Here is a 17,672-nt window from a genome sequence, read left to right on the forward strand (position 1 = left end):
CAGGACCTCAAGTGGGAGCTGAACATCACCTCCCTCACCAAGAAGGCCCAGCAGAGGATGTACTTCCTGCGGCAACTGAAGAAGTTCAGCCTGCCAGAGACAATGATGGTGCACTTCTACACCGCCATCATTGAGTCCATCCTCACCTCCTCCATCACCATCTGGTACGCTGCTGCCACTGCCAGGGACAAGGGCAGGCTGCAGCGTATCATTCGCTCTGCAGCAGAGAAGGTGATTGATCTTCCTTCTCTTCTGGACCTGTACGCCCCCCAGGACTCTGACACGTGCAGGAAACATTGCAGCTGACCCATCCCACCCTGGACATAAACTGTTTCAGACTCTCCCCTCTGGCAGGAGGCTGCGGTACATCAGGACCAAAACCTCTCGCCACAAGAACAGTTTCTTTCCGATGGCAGTGGGCTTCCTCAACAAGGCCGGGGTCCCCACTGTCAGTGACTCTCATGCCCCCCTCCCCAAACTCACACACACATACACTCTCCTGACCCCATACTTTTGCACATACTTGTCAGCATTGTATTATTGTATTATTGTATTTTTTATATTTTTTGTATACTTATACTTTTTATATATTATATTACTATTTATGTTTTATTATTTAATTGCAGAGATGTAAAACATTGAAAATCAGCAAACCCTTACTTTTGAGAATCTAGAACCAGGAAATGTTTTGCATTTTTGCTTGATAAGAGCATAATCAGTTATCTAAAATGTCTGCCATGAATTGTCAGTCGATGAATGAATCAATTAATCCAGTATGTGCACTCATGAAATTAGTAATCACTTGTAACTCTTATTAAAGTCAAGACACCATACCAATATAAGTCAATTCTATTATTGTGTAGTAGTTACACCTGTGTGTCATAATGACAACTTGTTGGATTTGAAGACTGTAAAACAAACAGAATTGGAAAATAACAATGGCGCGAACAGGAGCACTGCAACTCACCAGCTTGGTGTGTATTGACGGTAACATTCGCCAGCGAGCGTGCAGCCACACCCAGCCCAGAGACACCATTCACGGCCTCTACGTGGAAGGTGTAGTTGGCGTGCATTGCAAAATCTAGTATTGCCACAGAGGTACCAGTCAGACCAAGTGGCCGTGGGATAAACCGCAGGTCGGGCTCACATGGCTCACACTGTGTCACACCACTGTCACCGTCACCTCCATCACAGCGCTGGCACAGGATGTTGTAAGTGATGTCCTTCCTGCCTCCTGTATCACTGGGAGGCATCCACTGCAGGAAGAGAGCCGTGTCATTGATCAATGAGACCAGGTTCCTGGGAGCTGAAGGAGGCCCTGAAGAGAATGAAAAGGCCGGAGGAGAGAGATTACTCATTGATAACCCACTGATCACTTTGTCAGGTATTTTTAAACGAACATCTCACAAATGCAGTTGTACAAATATAGTATAACACATAAAGGGGGGACGGGCTATTGTCTGATTGAATACAAGCATGGACAAAACACCTGATCTACGATCACTGGTGCCATTTTAGACACTGTACTCTTGGAAGATCCACTAGTCTTAGGTTAGTATGTAAGTATCAGTATTAAGTATAACGGTGAATACACTCATCTGAACCTGAGGAATAAGCTGAAGTGGTTACATGATCACCGAAATCTGACAATTAAGCAGCAACTTTAGCAGCAAGTGAGCAAGTGTGGTACATTTGGCAGGTGTGTGGGTGGTTGGCTTTCAACGTGTTCTGCAGTATTTTATTCCAACAGCCTATGTGTTTATTTCCTGAACTAGAAAACAGCTCCGTGTCTGATTTGGCAAAGTGATCAGAACAGAAGTTGAGAGTGTGTCTTTGAATAGCTGTGTGGAGACATGTGGGTGGTGAGCTTAGGAGTGCCCTAAGAGTTGTTACTTGTCAATTTCATGGATACTACCATCAGAATATTACATGTCTACGAATGAGGCGAATTCCAACAGATGTTTTTTGTTTTTCTTCAAAGTTGAGATATAGAGGCATAAAGTTGTGAAGCCATATATTCAAATTTATCTCAATCATATTGCTAAAATTAAAAAAAGAGCAGATGGATGGGGGAAAGATGGCAGCACAGACTGAAATAAATTACAGACATGCAAACAGAAACTAAGAATGCCCAAGCTGACAGAGAAAGTTTGGTCTTTTCAATTACTCCACTAACTTGTACAAGCCATGGTGGAGGAGTCTTTGATATCCCTGTAGAAGCCTTTGTCGCAGTGACAGATGGTGGCAGCCTGGTCATGGCTGGAGCTATGTGGAGGACACTTGGAGCATTTAGTGTTCCCAGCGTATGCTTTGAAGAAGCCAGGCTTACATGCTGGGGAAAAAGAGAGGTAGAGGAAGAAGCCGGTTACACAAAGTTAATGTTTCTCATGCAATTTAATTTCATCAGCACACATACATTTAATTCAAAGCTCCAGCTGCTTCTCTCCTCACCTGTGGTCTGACCTTATTTCTTGAGGCACTATGGATCACTGTCACCTCCTTATTAGCTCACTAAGCCACATGGTTATGGCCCTGTCCAGTGTCCAGTCTAACAAATGGCATGCACCTGTAAGGCCCCTTTTCTGAATAAAGAATCTGCAAACTCACAAATATGTTTTGAAATAAACACATTACAAACAGCTCCTGGCCCAACTAAGGCAGTTTGTAAGTCGCATGCTAGAAGACTTCCACAGCACAGCAGTTTAGTTTTTTTTGGTCTGGCAAGGTTCAACAGGCTTTTAATTGAGACTGTTGTCATATTGAGTAGGCTGAACAACAGATGGTTGTTCATGCCAGATCCAATAGTTAACAAGAGCATTGGAAAATGTACCTTTAAAAAAATGAAGCATTAATCAAACACAACATTGAAACATTCCCCAATCACACTAATTTAGTAAATACTTGACAGGAGGACAGGTAATAGATAAATTAGTTCCATGAAAGATGCCTTCCAAAGTCTCAGTCCCGACTTCTGTTCCTAGAAGAACAGAAAACTAACATAATATGCTGTAACGAGCACCCTGAAAAGGCACTGGATTTGAGCTGTTAAATGACCATCCATGGCTTAACAGTTACACTCCCGTCCTCACTTCACCCGCTTGATTTGCACACTATTTGGAGTCTGAACCAAGTGATTGCTGGATGTACAGCAGCTGGTAAGCTAGCCAGCTAAGGCTAGACATTTTAATTGTTGTTAGTGTTATTAGAGTACTGTTAAAAGTAAAGGGATTATTTCATCAATTGCATTATCCTCTGAAACATGAATGCCTGTACAGAATTAAGCTAAATGTATCCATCAGTCAAGATATCAAATTATTTATCTAACTCTGGAGTAAAGTGGTGGACTGACGGACATTACTGCTAATTAGTTTAGCTAAAAATAATTTATTGGTAGTTTTGGATAATAGACATTATATTTTCCAGAGAGTCCAAATTAGGAATATGTAGAACAACATACTGTATAAATATGACTTTTATTTGATGTAGGCAAATGGTGTAGCCTGAGAAACCTGCACCTTGAATGGAATATAGACTCACTAATACAGCTTCAATGACACGCTGGATGAAGCACAATACAAAATAGCCTCTGTATAAATATGAGAAATATTTCTTCTGCATTGTCTTAAAATGCAGAAGAAATGCAGATGTTTAAGGCTAAGGTATAATCGATGGGGGAAAGGATACCACTGTAAATGAATGGTAAATGATAAAGCTATGGAAAGGAGTCAAACCTATTTGTTTTAATCAGCATGTTTAATAGTCCCACTTTTATATTCTCTTGAATATAGACAGAGGAAAGTTGTCAGACAGGCAAAAAAATGCTATTAACATACAAATAATGCATTATAAAATGCTATTAAGCCTGCTTTCTAAAACCCCCATCCACTTATATGGTCCGTTCTGCTGACCTAAGTATTCTTCAGTTTCCCATCCTTACCCCGGTTCGCTTTCCTACCTCATTACTTCCTCCAGTTCTCTCCCATTTTACCTTCCCATTTCTTTTTCCCCCCATCAATTCAACCAACTCTCCTTTCCTTATCGCTCCAATTTTTCTCAAACTGTTTTGCTCTGCCACAATTTTCACCTTTTCTTGTTTTTTCATCTTTCTTTCAATATTTCTCCTTTTCCCATCTCTCCTCCTGCTTTCCTCTCCTTCACTTTTTTTCCTTAAGGCTTATCAGAAGATGGCAAAACCATTGCAGGTTGCCTCCTTATCAGCAGAGAAAAATAAAGCAAAAGCAGTGCAATTATAATATTCTGGGAATCTGGGGATCATTTTTATTGCAGAGTGATTTGGACGAGAATATATGTGTGTGGATGGGGTAATAATTTCAAAATTATCAAATATGCCAGCTATAAGACAATCAAGACTTCATCACAGACAGCTAGAAGGGTTTTATAATTTCAGCATTTTAATATTTTTTTTCAGTTACTATGAGTAGGAAGCACAAAGATGTAATAGTGAGCCACATTTATTTATTTTCTTCCTCACACCATCAGTAACCATATTACATAAGTTTGTTATTTTCTGAAGCATTATTGCTTCTATTGAGAAGCATTACCACTATATTCCTTCTGTTGACATCAGCCCTTTTTATTATACAGTGATACGGTTCATACTGTGTCACGTGAATTACGTCCAGCTGCTCCCCAGCATCCAGCACTGTACCCAGGAAGCCTTGTAAAGGGTCATTGTTACTAAGTGAATGTGAATTATCCTGGTGAAATAAACTCATTTTAATTGAATTGCTCCTGGGATGTGTCTTCATGCAATAATGGAGATTTAAAAAAATAATTCGTTAGTTGTACACATCCACTAAATCCATCAGACTAAAATGTCAACCAACTGATGCAGTATCTCTAGTGTCTACATGTATGTCAGCTTGGGGGATCTGTGGGGGAGTACTGGCTGAATGAGACAGGATTGAATTTATTGTGTAGAGACCTGTGGAAGTACAGTCACATCAGCGTGAAAAATTACTGTTTAATGACTGTATGTTGTAAAGATGTCTCCCCTCTTTCCATTCCCCCAGAGATTCCTCTAGCTGAACTTTGACCTTCAAAATGATATTTTTCATCAATGATAATCCAGTATTGAACTGAGGTTAAAATTGAATGTTTTTTATATTATTTTCTGACAGCTTAATAGATAAATCAAATAATGGAGAAAATAATCATCAGATTAATCAATAAAGAAAAGAATCAATTGCAGCCCTTCGTGAAATACTCCCAATTGTGCGCAGGACAAAAGATGAATAACAACATCAGAAAATGTTTTGTCTGAGCAACAGTCCAACACTGAAAGAGATTCAATTCAATTTGCTATAAATTCAGACAAGGCAGGGTGTCAGATTCACAATGTAAAACCTGAAGCCAATCAAATGTTTGCATTTTTTCTTTTCTTGGAAAGTGACTCAAAGAATTCATTGACAATTGTTGATTAACAAAACAATTACTTGATTAATGGAAGCATTTCTCATTGTTGGATAGAAAGGTGTGTACTTAAAAAAAATAAAGTGCATTTTGGTCAGAAACATCCCGAACAAAATTCTGCAACACGCGAACAAGTCTGTTGAATGATTAATCGATTAACCAACTATCTAAATTTACTTTCTATGCACCTTTAAATTCTGTTCTATTTTACATAGCCATAATACCTTGAAATGCAGTCGTAAAAGGTGATTATATTTCTTTAAATACCAATGGTGAGTGGTTTCGAATGAGAGAGAGAATGAGAATTTTTAAATTTGATGTGATAAGTGGCGAAAATGAAGATGGAATTTTGCAAGAAGGAAAGAAATACAAGGCAACAACCATCTGCATAAACAGGTGGACATAATTTAGTATGAAGATATGTAAAAGGGAGGGGATGAAAGATTGACACACAGAAATCCTCGCCAAAGCCATGTTGCTGCTTAGCTCCTCATGAGAAGAGTCATTTGTCACCCAGCCTCCAATTTTTGAGGCATCTCATTCACTTGGATATTATTTTCCTCCTATGCTGAGCTCCTGCCAAAGGCAACAAACACACAGATTCATTTGAATTTCCAGCTGCTCCCTGCTCTCTGGTATATGCTGGGAAGATCACCACCAAAAAGCAATTACAATACTCTTATCACTATTTCTATCAAAAAGTTTGAAAACATCCAACACACACACACACACACACACACACACACACACACACACACACACACATACACATAATGAGATCCAATTTGTTCAGCTGTTTGGCTTTTTGTTATTGAGAAGAATTCATATGTAACCAAAGGTATTCAATTTACTACCATATTTAGAGAAAATGACAAGCAGTGAATGTTTGGCATTTTTGCTAGAAAATGATTGATCAAAATAAAAAAAATAAACAATTGTTTAATTTTCAACTAATCAATTAATTTACAAATTTTTGCAGCTGTAAATTGCTTGGTTGCCTCTTATTGATGACACCGGCATGTTACCAGTCTTGATATGGAGCCATAGCTTCTCTTTGACTCTTTTTTAACCTCAATTAGCAGTGATCGTTACATTAAAAGTTTTACTCTAGTTCCTAACAGGAAGTGTGTACTAAAATTTTACTCATATTACATAAACCTTCATTAATAAATTTTTTGGTCACTTGGGGACAGCACAACAATCTGTAAACACAAGATTTTTATACTGCCAACTTATAAACTTAATATCGCAAACTTCATATGTGTTAACAAAACCTTCACCTCCACCTGACGAATCTAAGTCCAAAATGTACTCACTTTCTTCGTAGCTCTGTATGGGACTCCACCAACTGAGTGCCGTTTGGTGTTCGGCAGTGCATAGTGGGTTTTTAGAGCGCTTTTGCTGACAACAGCGGCCTGCCTGCTGAAAACATTGCTGACAAGAGCGGTAAGGAAAACAAAGCAGCAGAAGTAAGTTGCAGGCCAGAAAGCCAAAAGAACGAGCTGAAAGATGGCGGAAGGAGCTACCACATGCCATCAGAGCAGGGGCATCCCTCTCTAACCCATTACCTCCAACATGCACTTCCTGTGCTTTTCTTCTTCTTCTCCTTCTTCTTCCATCTCCTTACAATTCACTTGTCTTGTGTGCACTATTTGCTAACTCTTATTGCTCTTATTAGTATCTAAGGTTGCTTGTAGATCTTACTTGATGCTTGTATGTTTTGGATAAAAGCGTCTACCAAATAAGTAAATGTAAATGTAAGATGTTGTGGCACTCTGTAGAGCTGAGGGGAAGAGTTGGTTGGTGATAATTCTCTGTGGGTTCATCACTACGAGTGATCCCTTTTTAAATTACACATAGTAATTTGAAGAGTAATGCTTGAGATTTGAGTTTTAATAGATAACCTACAAGGGCTTAGTCATCACCTGCACATTTGCAGGATCGTAATGACGTGTAACTTTTGGGTGTGTAGAGTTGGAAATTTTCTCTTGGCTTTACGTTGTTAGAAACAGATGGAGCCAGAGACTGTGTTTACCCTGGTCTCTCGGCTTTGATATGTAGATTGGAAGTTCACAGAGAATGAGTGATGCTCTAGTCTGGCTGAGCTGCGTTAGTGGCCAGAGTAAACACAGTCCTTAATGGACAGAAGAGTGACACAGTGACTCAGATACAACTAAGAGAACGTATTGATTTTCTCATTTCCTATTCCACTTTACCTGAATATAAGGTCAAAAGTTTGTCTGTACTTTTCCTGCCTGATCAATCCTGGGTCTTGAAGCAGCAGTGGTCAAAAGTGAGCAAGCTAAGTATTTGTCGATGTTTGGAGAACTCTGACACTGTCATGGGGGAAAAAGAAAAAACACTTACTTGTGTGATTCTGAAAATCTCTGTTAATATACTTCTTCGCTTTTCATGTGTACAGCGAGAAAAGAAACTAGGCTGTGTTTGTATCAACCTTATGCAAAATACATGAGGCAAAAAGTCTCTTTCAAAAGATTTTGTTGAAACCAAAGCAGGGTGTTGAATGTAATCACTTAGCCTATGGTTTTTGGTCTTGCCTGTATGTATATATGCTGACTCAAAATTAAAGTCAAAAAGATGTCAATATTAGCTTCCCCCACAATTCACTGACTCCTTTTCAATATGATGGTATGACAAAAGGATGTGGAACAAATAGTATTAGCACTATGATGTTGCCTTATCTAGGTCATGATATAACCAGCCTCTCACCGAGTAATCCTCTTGTGGCTGACACTGAATGAAAGGAATAGAATAATAAAGCACTCGATTGAGATGTCAAAACAGTCTGGCAGAATGCTATTGGGGTGGAAAGCAGGGTTTGATAAGCGCTGATGCCTTTGTTTAGGCAGCTGGGAGGGAAGATGGACGTGTTAGCGCAGAGCTCTGCTTACATTTGGGAGCGCTGGGGTTTTCCCTATTCTCTCTCTCTCTCTCTTTCTCTCTCTCGCCCCCACTCTCTCTCTCCCTCTCCCTCTCTTGCTCTTTCCCCATGCTGCCTCTCAGACAGCTTTGATCACAGTACCCTTTGAAGCAGTGTTCCAAAATGAAAACGAGGAGAAAGCAGAAGTCATCGCAAGTTCATGCCTAAACTTCCTGTAACTACTTGCAAAGTGTACATCTTCATCACAGCACAAGCTCTGCAAGACCTATGAAAATCATTGATGAGATTTTTTTAGCCATAAATCATTAATTACAAGGCCACAATGTGTTGCTGCTATTAAACGCCTCTCACCTGACCTAATGTTAAGGACTTCAAAGATGTTGTTTGAAACTCGCACAGCAAATCATCCTTGGTAGATGCTACTTGACATTTCTGAACATGACTATGGCTCCTGCACTGCAAAAACAATATAGAGCATAGCAGCATCTCGGGTTTCCTTTACCCAGAATGCTACAACAGTGTTTCAGAGAAGGAACAGCCATTCTGGGAAATGCGCTTTCAGACTCACAGTGAGATGATGAGATCAATATTAGTTTCAGGTCCGTTTGTCCAGTGTAGAGATAACTCTGGGAAATGTTTAGCAGACACAAAGACTGGGCACAAGGGGAAACTGCTAGTCTAGCTCTGTCAAAAGTGAAAGTATATTGTAGGTCTCATTATAGTTTTACTTGTATTTTGCCAACATCGCACATGCAGTAAGTACCACAGATTGGTCACTGTTAATTCATTCTATTTAGACTAGCAAGTGGCTACAACAATCACAGGCTATTGTGTACAGACCCTCATTAGCACTTATTAATTATCATTATGTATCCAGTTGGCCTGTGCATAAATGATGATGAGTTTATAACTCTATACTAAATCACAATGGTTGATTACATTTTCTGTAGTTGTTTGCAGATTGTAATTAATTATAAACTAAATGTTAGGTACTTTACCTGTGGTTGCTAAAGCTGATGTTGTTGCTATATTTCCACAACCACTTACCAGACTTCTTCCTAGTTTAGTATTACGTATGCACGGGGTAACTTTAACAGTAACTTCATTATTTATAAGAGATATATTTGTGTGCTCTAGAAAATACTGTACAGTATGTGTTAAAGATACACAGATTCTTTTCTTCCCATTCTGAGCAGATACCAGCACTCACTTTTTCCCCAATTTTGATCTATATGACTCAACTCACTGAAAGAATTTTTATGTAAGGTAACATGAGGTCAGGGATTGCTGTGGCGCAGCCTGGCTCGCCTGGCTCGACTGGCTCACAGAAATCTTTTTTTAATGGCACTGACGACATGCCTGATACCTGATACAGTTAATATCAGCATCGATACTGATCTTGAGTATTCTATGGGTGCATCCCCAGTATGAAAATTCACATAAAATTCACACTCTTATTGTACTGCATTAAATGTTTGGAATTATGTTAACAACTCTCTTACTGTTGGCAATACTGTCAGTCTTGGAGACACCAAATACCAAGAGTGCAAGAATATTTCTTTAAATATTGGTGAAAAATAAGCTTGTTGTGTCAGTCTTCAGAATCACCCAGAAACATCCTTAAATCTCCCTGAAGTTTGTTCAAATACATACATACTATATTATGATATATGCTGTGAGAGGATATAAATGTGACAACTGTCAAATGTTACCACACCGTTTATACAGAGGTAGCTGTCTTCTGGCAAATTTCTCTGGCTGTATTAGACCATAATAATACCAGATAACGTGTCTCTTTCTCACTGTTACTTAGCAAAATGCTAAAATGGGTCGTTAATATATGCTACCGGGGCGGTCCGCCCAAGTAAAGTCTGTATGTGGGGAAATATGGCTTATTTTGGCCTTATAGGTATTACAAATTGCGAGGTTTGTCTTCTTCACTCATGGTGAAGAACTGCAAGCCAAAAACACGTTTTAGTGTGTGTGTGACAGTTGTTGATGTCTGTGCCACTGTGTGCATGCAGTAAACCATTGTGCAGCGCAGCATGCGGGTAAATTTGATCGGCACAGAATCAGATATGTGAGACTGGTCGGCCCCGGTCATAGCCAATAAAGCTGAAAATTGGCTGATTCTGATTGATCAGTAAATCTCTAGATAAAAAATTATGTATTTATTGTTGAAACACGGGTTACCTATGACAGAAAAACATTCATTGGAAAAGGAAGAAGGGGGTTTGGATTAAAGAGCAGTGGACCTTAGATGATCCACCGGCTAGATCAACAGGACCAGGTACCATGGCGGGTGCGGTGATCGCTCATAGGAGAGGAAAGAGAGATGGGATAGGAACCATGTTGGCCCAGGTTTGACTTAAGGCTGCACCTAAAGGTATGGACAAAATGGGACTTATGTAAGTCAAGCAATGGAAATCAGAGACTATTGTGCCCACATCTTTACAGAGACCTGCCCCATTGACATCCTGGAATCAAGCACTTGACGGGCGGACCATGTTCGAAGCTGTCAGCGCAGGACTCTTGCTGGATGAGAGGAGGTGGACTCTGTGTTTCCACCGATGATGACTAGTGCTCAAACACAGTCAAGATGGACACTTTTATGTGAAGATGAAAATCATATTATCACCTTGTTGCTGCTGTTTACATTCTCCTCCAACAGAATTTCCCCCCAAATCTCTGCAGAATGTTTGGGGTGTATATGTGTATGTATATGTATATAAATAACTATATATTGTTTTAGTTTATTTATTTTATATGTTACAATATTTTAACACATTTAATTATGTGTTAAGTTCTGTGTGTGTAGCATGAAGGGACAAGAAACTTTCTTTTCATTATACAACTTTGTTGTGTTGTGTAATGATAAATAAGCTGAGTAACCACATCATCACAGGGGGTACTACCTTGTACCTTCAAAGTCCTTGATTTGTCAATTGTTTGATTTGCTAGATTAGCTGAGAACAGACATTCGTGGCCAGTTATGTAATTCAAAACCTTTTTAAAAATGATATAAATATACTATACCACAATATATATCAACATTGCAGTATAAAATGACATTGACAACTTTGGTTTGCAAGTTTGAAGAATATACAGTATGTATAATTGAATAAATAGACAAACACACATCGTTTTCCAAGTGTCAGGGTAGCTACTGCTCAATTAGTTACTGACCCATTCACTGCAACGGCTGCCATATCCTCTTGACACTGTTGCAACTACAGTACAATAGAGAGTAGCAACTACTGCCATAGGTGTTGAATAGGGAGAGTATAGATGTAGGACATATATGAAGGACACCATGAGAGCGCTGCTCCTAAGCTACCGTCTCATTTTGCCCAACAGGCTTCTGCGTTGTTAAATATCTTTGAGATTATTGAGAGCGCAAGAGAAAAGATAAATAAAAAGCTGATAAAAGAGAAGAAGATAAAAAGAAAAATTATACCCGAGGAGCAAATAAAGGAGATATTACAGCCTGTCCTACATATCAGCTGTACTAATGACTGTTGGAGTTCTCTGTGTAATAACCTGAGTAACCACATCACCACAGGGGGGTACTACATGAATTTCACCCTGATCAACTGAGACTTCTGTAAGAGGGAAAAATGTAGCAAGTTACTAGGGGTGCACTTGAGTTGTAATCATGCAGTGTGGCTCAATTTAGCACCTGCCTTAATTACAAGAGTAAGTCTGAGCCTCGTAAATGAAAGAGAGGGTTGGGGGAGTTTTAGAAAAGGCTAGGTGCAAGCTAAATTAGCTGTGAAACTAACAAATGAAGGCAATTAGCCAGTGAGCTCCCAGTCTGTCTGCACAGTCTAATTGAGAAACCAGGCCAAAGAATATCTGGAACAACTCAACAGTCGCCTTATCTTTTTCTTAATCTGTTTTTCTGCTAGTGGGCCACATTTAGGCAATGCTTATACAACTATCATCCCACAAAGCCTTTGACAGAAGCTTTGCGGTATTTATCAAATATTTGAAATTTGAGAGCTTTTATGCAAATGTTATGTGAGTGAATGTTTGCATTTATCTACCACAGCATGATATTTATCAAGGCATCAGAAGATAATACAAGAATACCGAAAACAACTGGATATTACAAGAAATGACTTTCCCATTTTAACCAAATAACTGACAGAGAGTCCGGACCGTTCCTCGTGTGTGAGCCAAAGAAATGATTTTGAAACATCAGGAAACTCTTGGTGACATACGCTAATCTCTTCATATTCTAGGATCTCATAGCAGAAAAGGATGGGGATGACAGACGGCAAGAGTGATAAAAAAGGGAGGAATGAAAAGAGAGCAAATAAAGGGACACAGAGGAGAAAGAAGGGAGATGTAAGTGAAGCGTAAACAAAGTTGGCATGAGAGGAGAGGAGATGATGGGGGGAGGTGGAGCTGCAAAGAGATGAATAGATATGTGGATGGAGAGGATCAGACAAGGATGCAGCATCTTAGAATGAGCGGAGGGAATAGCAGTTCTGTAAATTCAAACTCCTGCAGATGACTGGAGAGGCCCTAGAGATCTGTTAATGTGATGCAATGTCTTTTCTTTGCTTCTCCCTATTTTTCTCTCTATCTCTCTATTTGTTTCCTTCTCTGTATCTGCAGCTTTAGTACACTGCTGGTGAAGAGTACTGCTCTAAAATTAGTACACCCCCCCCCCCCCCCCAACACACACACACACACACACACACACACACACACACACACACACACACACACACACACACACACACACACACACAAAAACACACTTCTCACCGCGGCAGTAGCCATCCATCTCCTCGTGGCCAATACTACAGACACAGCGGCCCAGTGGTACCAGCCAGTCTCCATCAGCACCACAGTACAATTTGGGTGTGTCCCTCTCTTCTGCATTCTCCACACATGCACCCCTTACTTCCACCAGAGAGGATGAGTCCATATGCGGCACCGTGTCAGGAAATGCTGCCAGGTTCCTTAAAGTCGATGGGCAGCGCTTGTAGAACACCTTATGCGAAAGAGAAAAACAGGAAGTGGAAGTACTGTCAGTCTTGTGAAATGGCTGTAATTCATGCAAACATAAGTCATACCACCGTGTTCACTGACCTTGACAGACACAAGTGCAATACAAGCCCCAACATCCTGGAAGGCCAAGTAGAAGCCCTGCTGTGTCACCGGCCCCACCTCTCTGACTTCAGTATTGAGGCGAAGAACACGATCTCCAAGATCTGTCTGTGTAAAACTCTCATCTGCCGCTATGGTGTCCACCTTAAAGCCAACAACACTTTAATAGCACAGTTCATTGCTATTTAATGATTCCTGTAGCGCAACATTTTTTCATGACACGGATCTGATAACCAACCTTGGCATAGTCAGTAGGCCGAAACCGTGTCCCTGCAGGGAGCTGTTCATCTGTCTGCAGGTAAAAGAGGTTGAAGGTTTCCTTACAGGTACCAGACACCCAAGGAATGGAGTTGCAGTCTCTCAGTGTGAAACGCAGCTCCACATATACCTGAGTAAGAATATAGATAAATATATAAACAAATGATCACAATGTCATTACACATTACAAATATTAAACATTTTGCAGTCGGCTCTACAAATTGCCCGACTGGAAATAAACTGGTTTCCGTCTATTATAATAAATCCTATTGGCCTAATATTTTAATAGACGTATAAATGTTGGTATGACAATAAAATGGCAGGCTTTATGTTTACATGTTTAGCAATTATTTCAGTAAAAGTGTTTATAAAATGCAAAAATACATAATCAAATTCCAGACACAAACAAGCAATGGTAAAAACGATGAAAGACAACCCATTAAAACAGTTTGTGTAAATGTATAAATAGAAAGGTTTCTGCCATATTACACTGTACATATTCAAAGGGTTTTCAGTAGTTTGTAATACAGCTCTGTTCCAGACATAATGAGCAGCACTCGAGTCACTGCAGTAGAAAGTAGTAGAAGTAGAAATCCTTCCCCATCTTTGATTTATCACAGGCTGTTCTGTATTAACTTCAGTGGAAATCATCCCCTCTCTATCAGAGCAAAGTCATGTTTTATTGTTACAGTACATCTGCCTGCCGTTTTCTTCCTACCGTGATACGTTGCGTAGAAGATTACATTCACTCCAGTTAGTTTGACACTTTCCCTACCTTGCAAAAATGTCACAACCTTGCCCTGCTTCAAGACTGCTTCATTTGATCCAAATATCTTTGAACCAAAGATTTTTGAACTAGTACAGTGTTTGTCTAAAAAAGTGATGTGGTCCACACACCCTCTGTGCAGCCTGCCGCTGGATCCATCCAGACCGTAGCCAGTTGTTCTGATTTGGCTCCATTACGTGGCAAACCTGGAAGGTGTGAATAGGTCTGTTCTGCTCATCCATCTCTGTGATAGCGTCCCACTGTGAAAATATACGAAGCAAACATTTTTAAATAACAATTGCCATATACAGCATGCCAAGTATTTTGTTAGTAACTTTATTGCCTATAGTGTGAAACATTGTCTTTAGCTCCACCTCTCACAACATGCCATCAAAAATGCCATCAAAAAAGACATACAAGCAGACAATAGAAAATAATTTATTAAATATTGTATTTGTTAGCAGAACACTAGTAGTTTGAACATTTACACCATTTAGTTTGCTTATAAATTTGCTAAAAACATTTCTGTTGGGCATGTATGTGATAATAGACCATTATAATCTATATCATTAAAATTACTGACCCTTTGAGACTGTCATTTGTGGATTGGTGTGAGTGACTGGAATGGCAGACATTCAGTTATTGGTATGTATTATATTAGAGCTGTAATACCGATTACTAGCAATTTATATTTCATATGGAGATTATGTTTGGAGATTACAATACATGCACCAATGAATGATCAGGTTTCAGAGCTGCTCCAACCTGTGCGCCTTCTAATGCTTGTAGTGAAACTTAATTTCTATAGAAACATGTTTCAACAATGTTTTCAAGCTGTTGCATCAGCCAGAGTCTCTCATTTGTCTGCTCCGCTTTAACGGTGAGATGATCAGAACTTCAAAAGCTCTAATGTTTATTGACAGAACTTCTTTTTAACACTCCTCTATGTGGGCAGCATGAAATACATAGGAGACATGGTAGCATTTCTGTTTTTCATTTCTGATTCTGTTGTGTAAAAGCTAGGGTAAAGACATTTGTATGAATGTGACTAAACTTTTATATTCAAAATGGAGACACAACTGCGGAGGCTTAGGTGCAATAAGCCAGTGAAAAAGAATTCACATTTAGCTCAAGTACTCGCCCAGATCTTCTTAGTGTTCTGTAACCCCAAGGGCGTATTCACAGTCCAGGGGTTTGTTTTTTAATGTCCTACATTTTAGCACACAAAGCGGTCAAATTATGCTTGAAAAGAAGTAGCTCGTACCATGTGTTATCCAGCCACGTCGGAAATCAAACGTGTTTATAGTTGTCCTGAACAGCCACAGTGGCAGGTGTGGTGGAATGAATAGACAACCTCATAGAGAGGGGGAGACAGGATATTGTTTAAATAATAACAATATGACCCAGTCTCTTATCGCAAGGCTTTCATGTTCACTCAGCTTTTCACATGCAAAGTGACAGAAATAACTGTGTAAAGAATGTAAAAGAAAGTTCAAAACCTGGATCCTTTCTCACCTCAACACCACTGGCCAATCACTTTGTGAAGAGGGTGTGAATGTCCATTGTCTGTTTTGGAAAGTTTGACAAGCATCTTAAGAGAATGTGTGGGTGCTTTCTATTTAGCTAATGGGCCAAGAATGCCATCTGAAACTAATGGACAATTAATTTCCTGGACATTAAGTTCCATTAAACCTATGTTATAATCATAGCAAAGGTTGAGCCAACCTCTGGAACACTGCAAGATTTGTTTTGGTTGTGTCACAGTATTGCAGTAATTCATAATTAATATGAGGTGTTTTTGTCATACCAGCCCACTCTTTCCCCTCTGATCAGGTCAGCTGCAGTGACCAGTTTATAGCCAGGGGGGCTAGACCCTTTCTCCTGCTCCTCCTCACCAAATGAGATAGCGTAGCCTCACACCAAACACCATTTGTGTATTTGTGTCTTCCTCAACAAAAAGTCCAAGCTTTCCGTGGCCAAATGTATCACTAAGTTACAGAGAGAAGTTGCACTCGACAGCGTAACACACTGATTAACAATTCAAACAAACAGCAGAATTTATGCCTTATGTCTTCCATCATTACAGCAGTGCCTTTTTTCATGGGTCTATTTGATTTGATGTATTTATTACATGAACTAGGCCGATGAAAAAGAGAACCACCTGAGAGGAAATACCAGATAAATATAGGGCAGTTATGTGACATTTTTTAACATACTGAGTTGACATGGATCCCCTGAACGTTCCACTCAACATGTGAAGGAGCACAATTATAGATTTTATTGATTATAGGATCCCCAGGACTGCTAAAGATACTCGTGTCCTCCTAATGTGGACTAAAGTAACAAAGCTTGGTCTGGAAATGCTTCCTTTCCAGGATCTATCCCCTGAATTTGGATTTGAATGGGTTACACTATCCAGTAAAAAGACTTCCACATATGATACACCTGTGTACACTTTTTCCTGTAGCTTCCTCTTTCCCAGCCTTCTCCAAAAAGCAGAAACTTCCTCCATGATTACAGACTTTTATTTCCATGGCCACAGTCTGGAACATGGAGGACCAGAGAAAGTATAAGTAGCTAAATGGAAAGCGCTCTGTGTCTACTTGTTGATTTCACTTGCCACATTGATAACTACATTTTGTAATTCTGTATCTGTGATATCTGCAAAAGGAGGATGTTCAAGAAAACAATCCAAAGCTGCTGTGTTGAATGTGATACACACACACACACACACACACACACACACACACACACATTGTGGCTGCACGGTCCTTGATGAATGCATTGAATGTGTGACACGGAGACCCAATGAAGTCAGATGACTGACAGAACGAGTTAAACCAATACAACTAAGGTAGGGTGTTCTCTAATATAAATTATTAAACAACACTTTAACCTTGACTGGAGTGTGCAAAAGCAATTAATCTTATATTAATTAAGCTCTAAATTAGCTCTGTGTGACACCCAAGGGCTAAATGATTAATCAATCACAATCACTTCCTTTTTCATTTGGAACTCCAGCCAGCCAGTAATGCTGGACTCTGAGGTAGTATGTAATCATGCATATATCATTGCTATGGGAAATGTTCAACGTAAATGAGCAGAATCTAAAAATGGAGAAAACATCTTTGTATAGGATTCAGTTATATGTTCACTCTGTAAAATAAAACCAAAGCCCTGTGTTAACTACTG

At 39.6% G+C, this 17,672-nt stretch overlaps 1 protein-coding gene across 2 annotated transcripts in view; it reads right to left on the reverse strand.

Annotated features, from left to right (window-relative positions):
* Nucleotides 1-17,672, reverse strand: part of LOC119890235 (ephrin type-A receptor 6-like) — a 61,442-nt gene that overhangs the window by 26,056 nt on the left and 17,714 nt on the right. For both annotated transcript variants that reach the window (XM_038701395.1, XM_038701393.1), the window contains exons 3-8: nt 14,612-14,740; nt 13,695-13,844; nt 13,439-13,600; nt 13,112-13,340; nt 2,177-2,332; nt 968-1,318 (exon numbers count right to left, since the gene is read on the reverse strand). In XM_038701395.1, the coding sequence (XP_038557323.1) occupies nt 968-1,318; nt 2,177-2,332; nt 13,112-13,340; nt 13,439-13,600; nt 13,695-13,844; nt 14,612-14,740 (1,177 nt within the window). The remainder of the gene's footprint in view (nt 1-967; nt 1,319-2,176; nt 2,333-13,111; nt 13,341-13,438; nt 13,601-13,694; nt 13,845-14,611; nt 14,741-17,672) is intronic.

This window comes from Micropterus salmoides, unplaced genomic scaffold (genome assembly GCF_014851395.1).
Source record: "Micropterus salmoides isolate LMB-PRFRI ecotype aquatic unplaced genomic scaffold, ASM1485139v1 Ms_hic_scaffold_6, whole genome shotgun sequence".
Classification (NCBI taxonomy): Eukaryota; Metazoa; Chordata; class Actinopteri; order Centrarchiformes; family Centrarchidae; genus Micropterus; species Micropterus salmoides.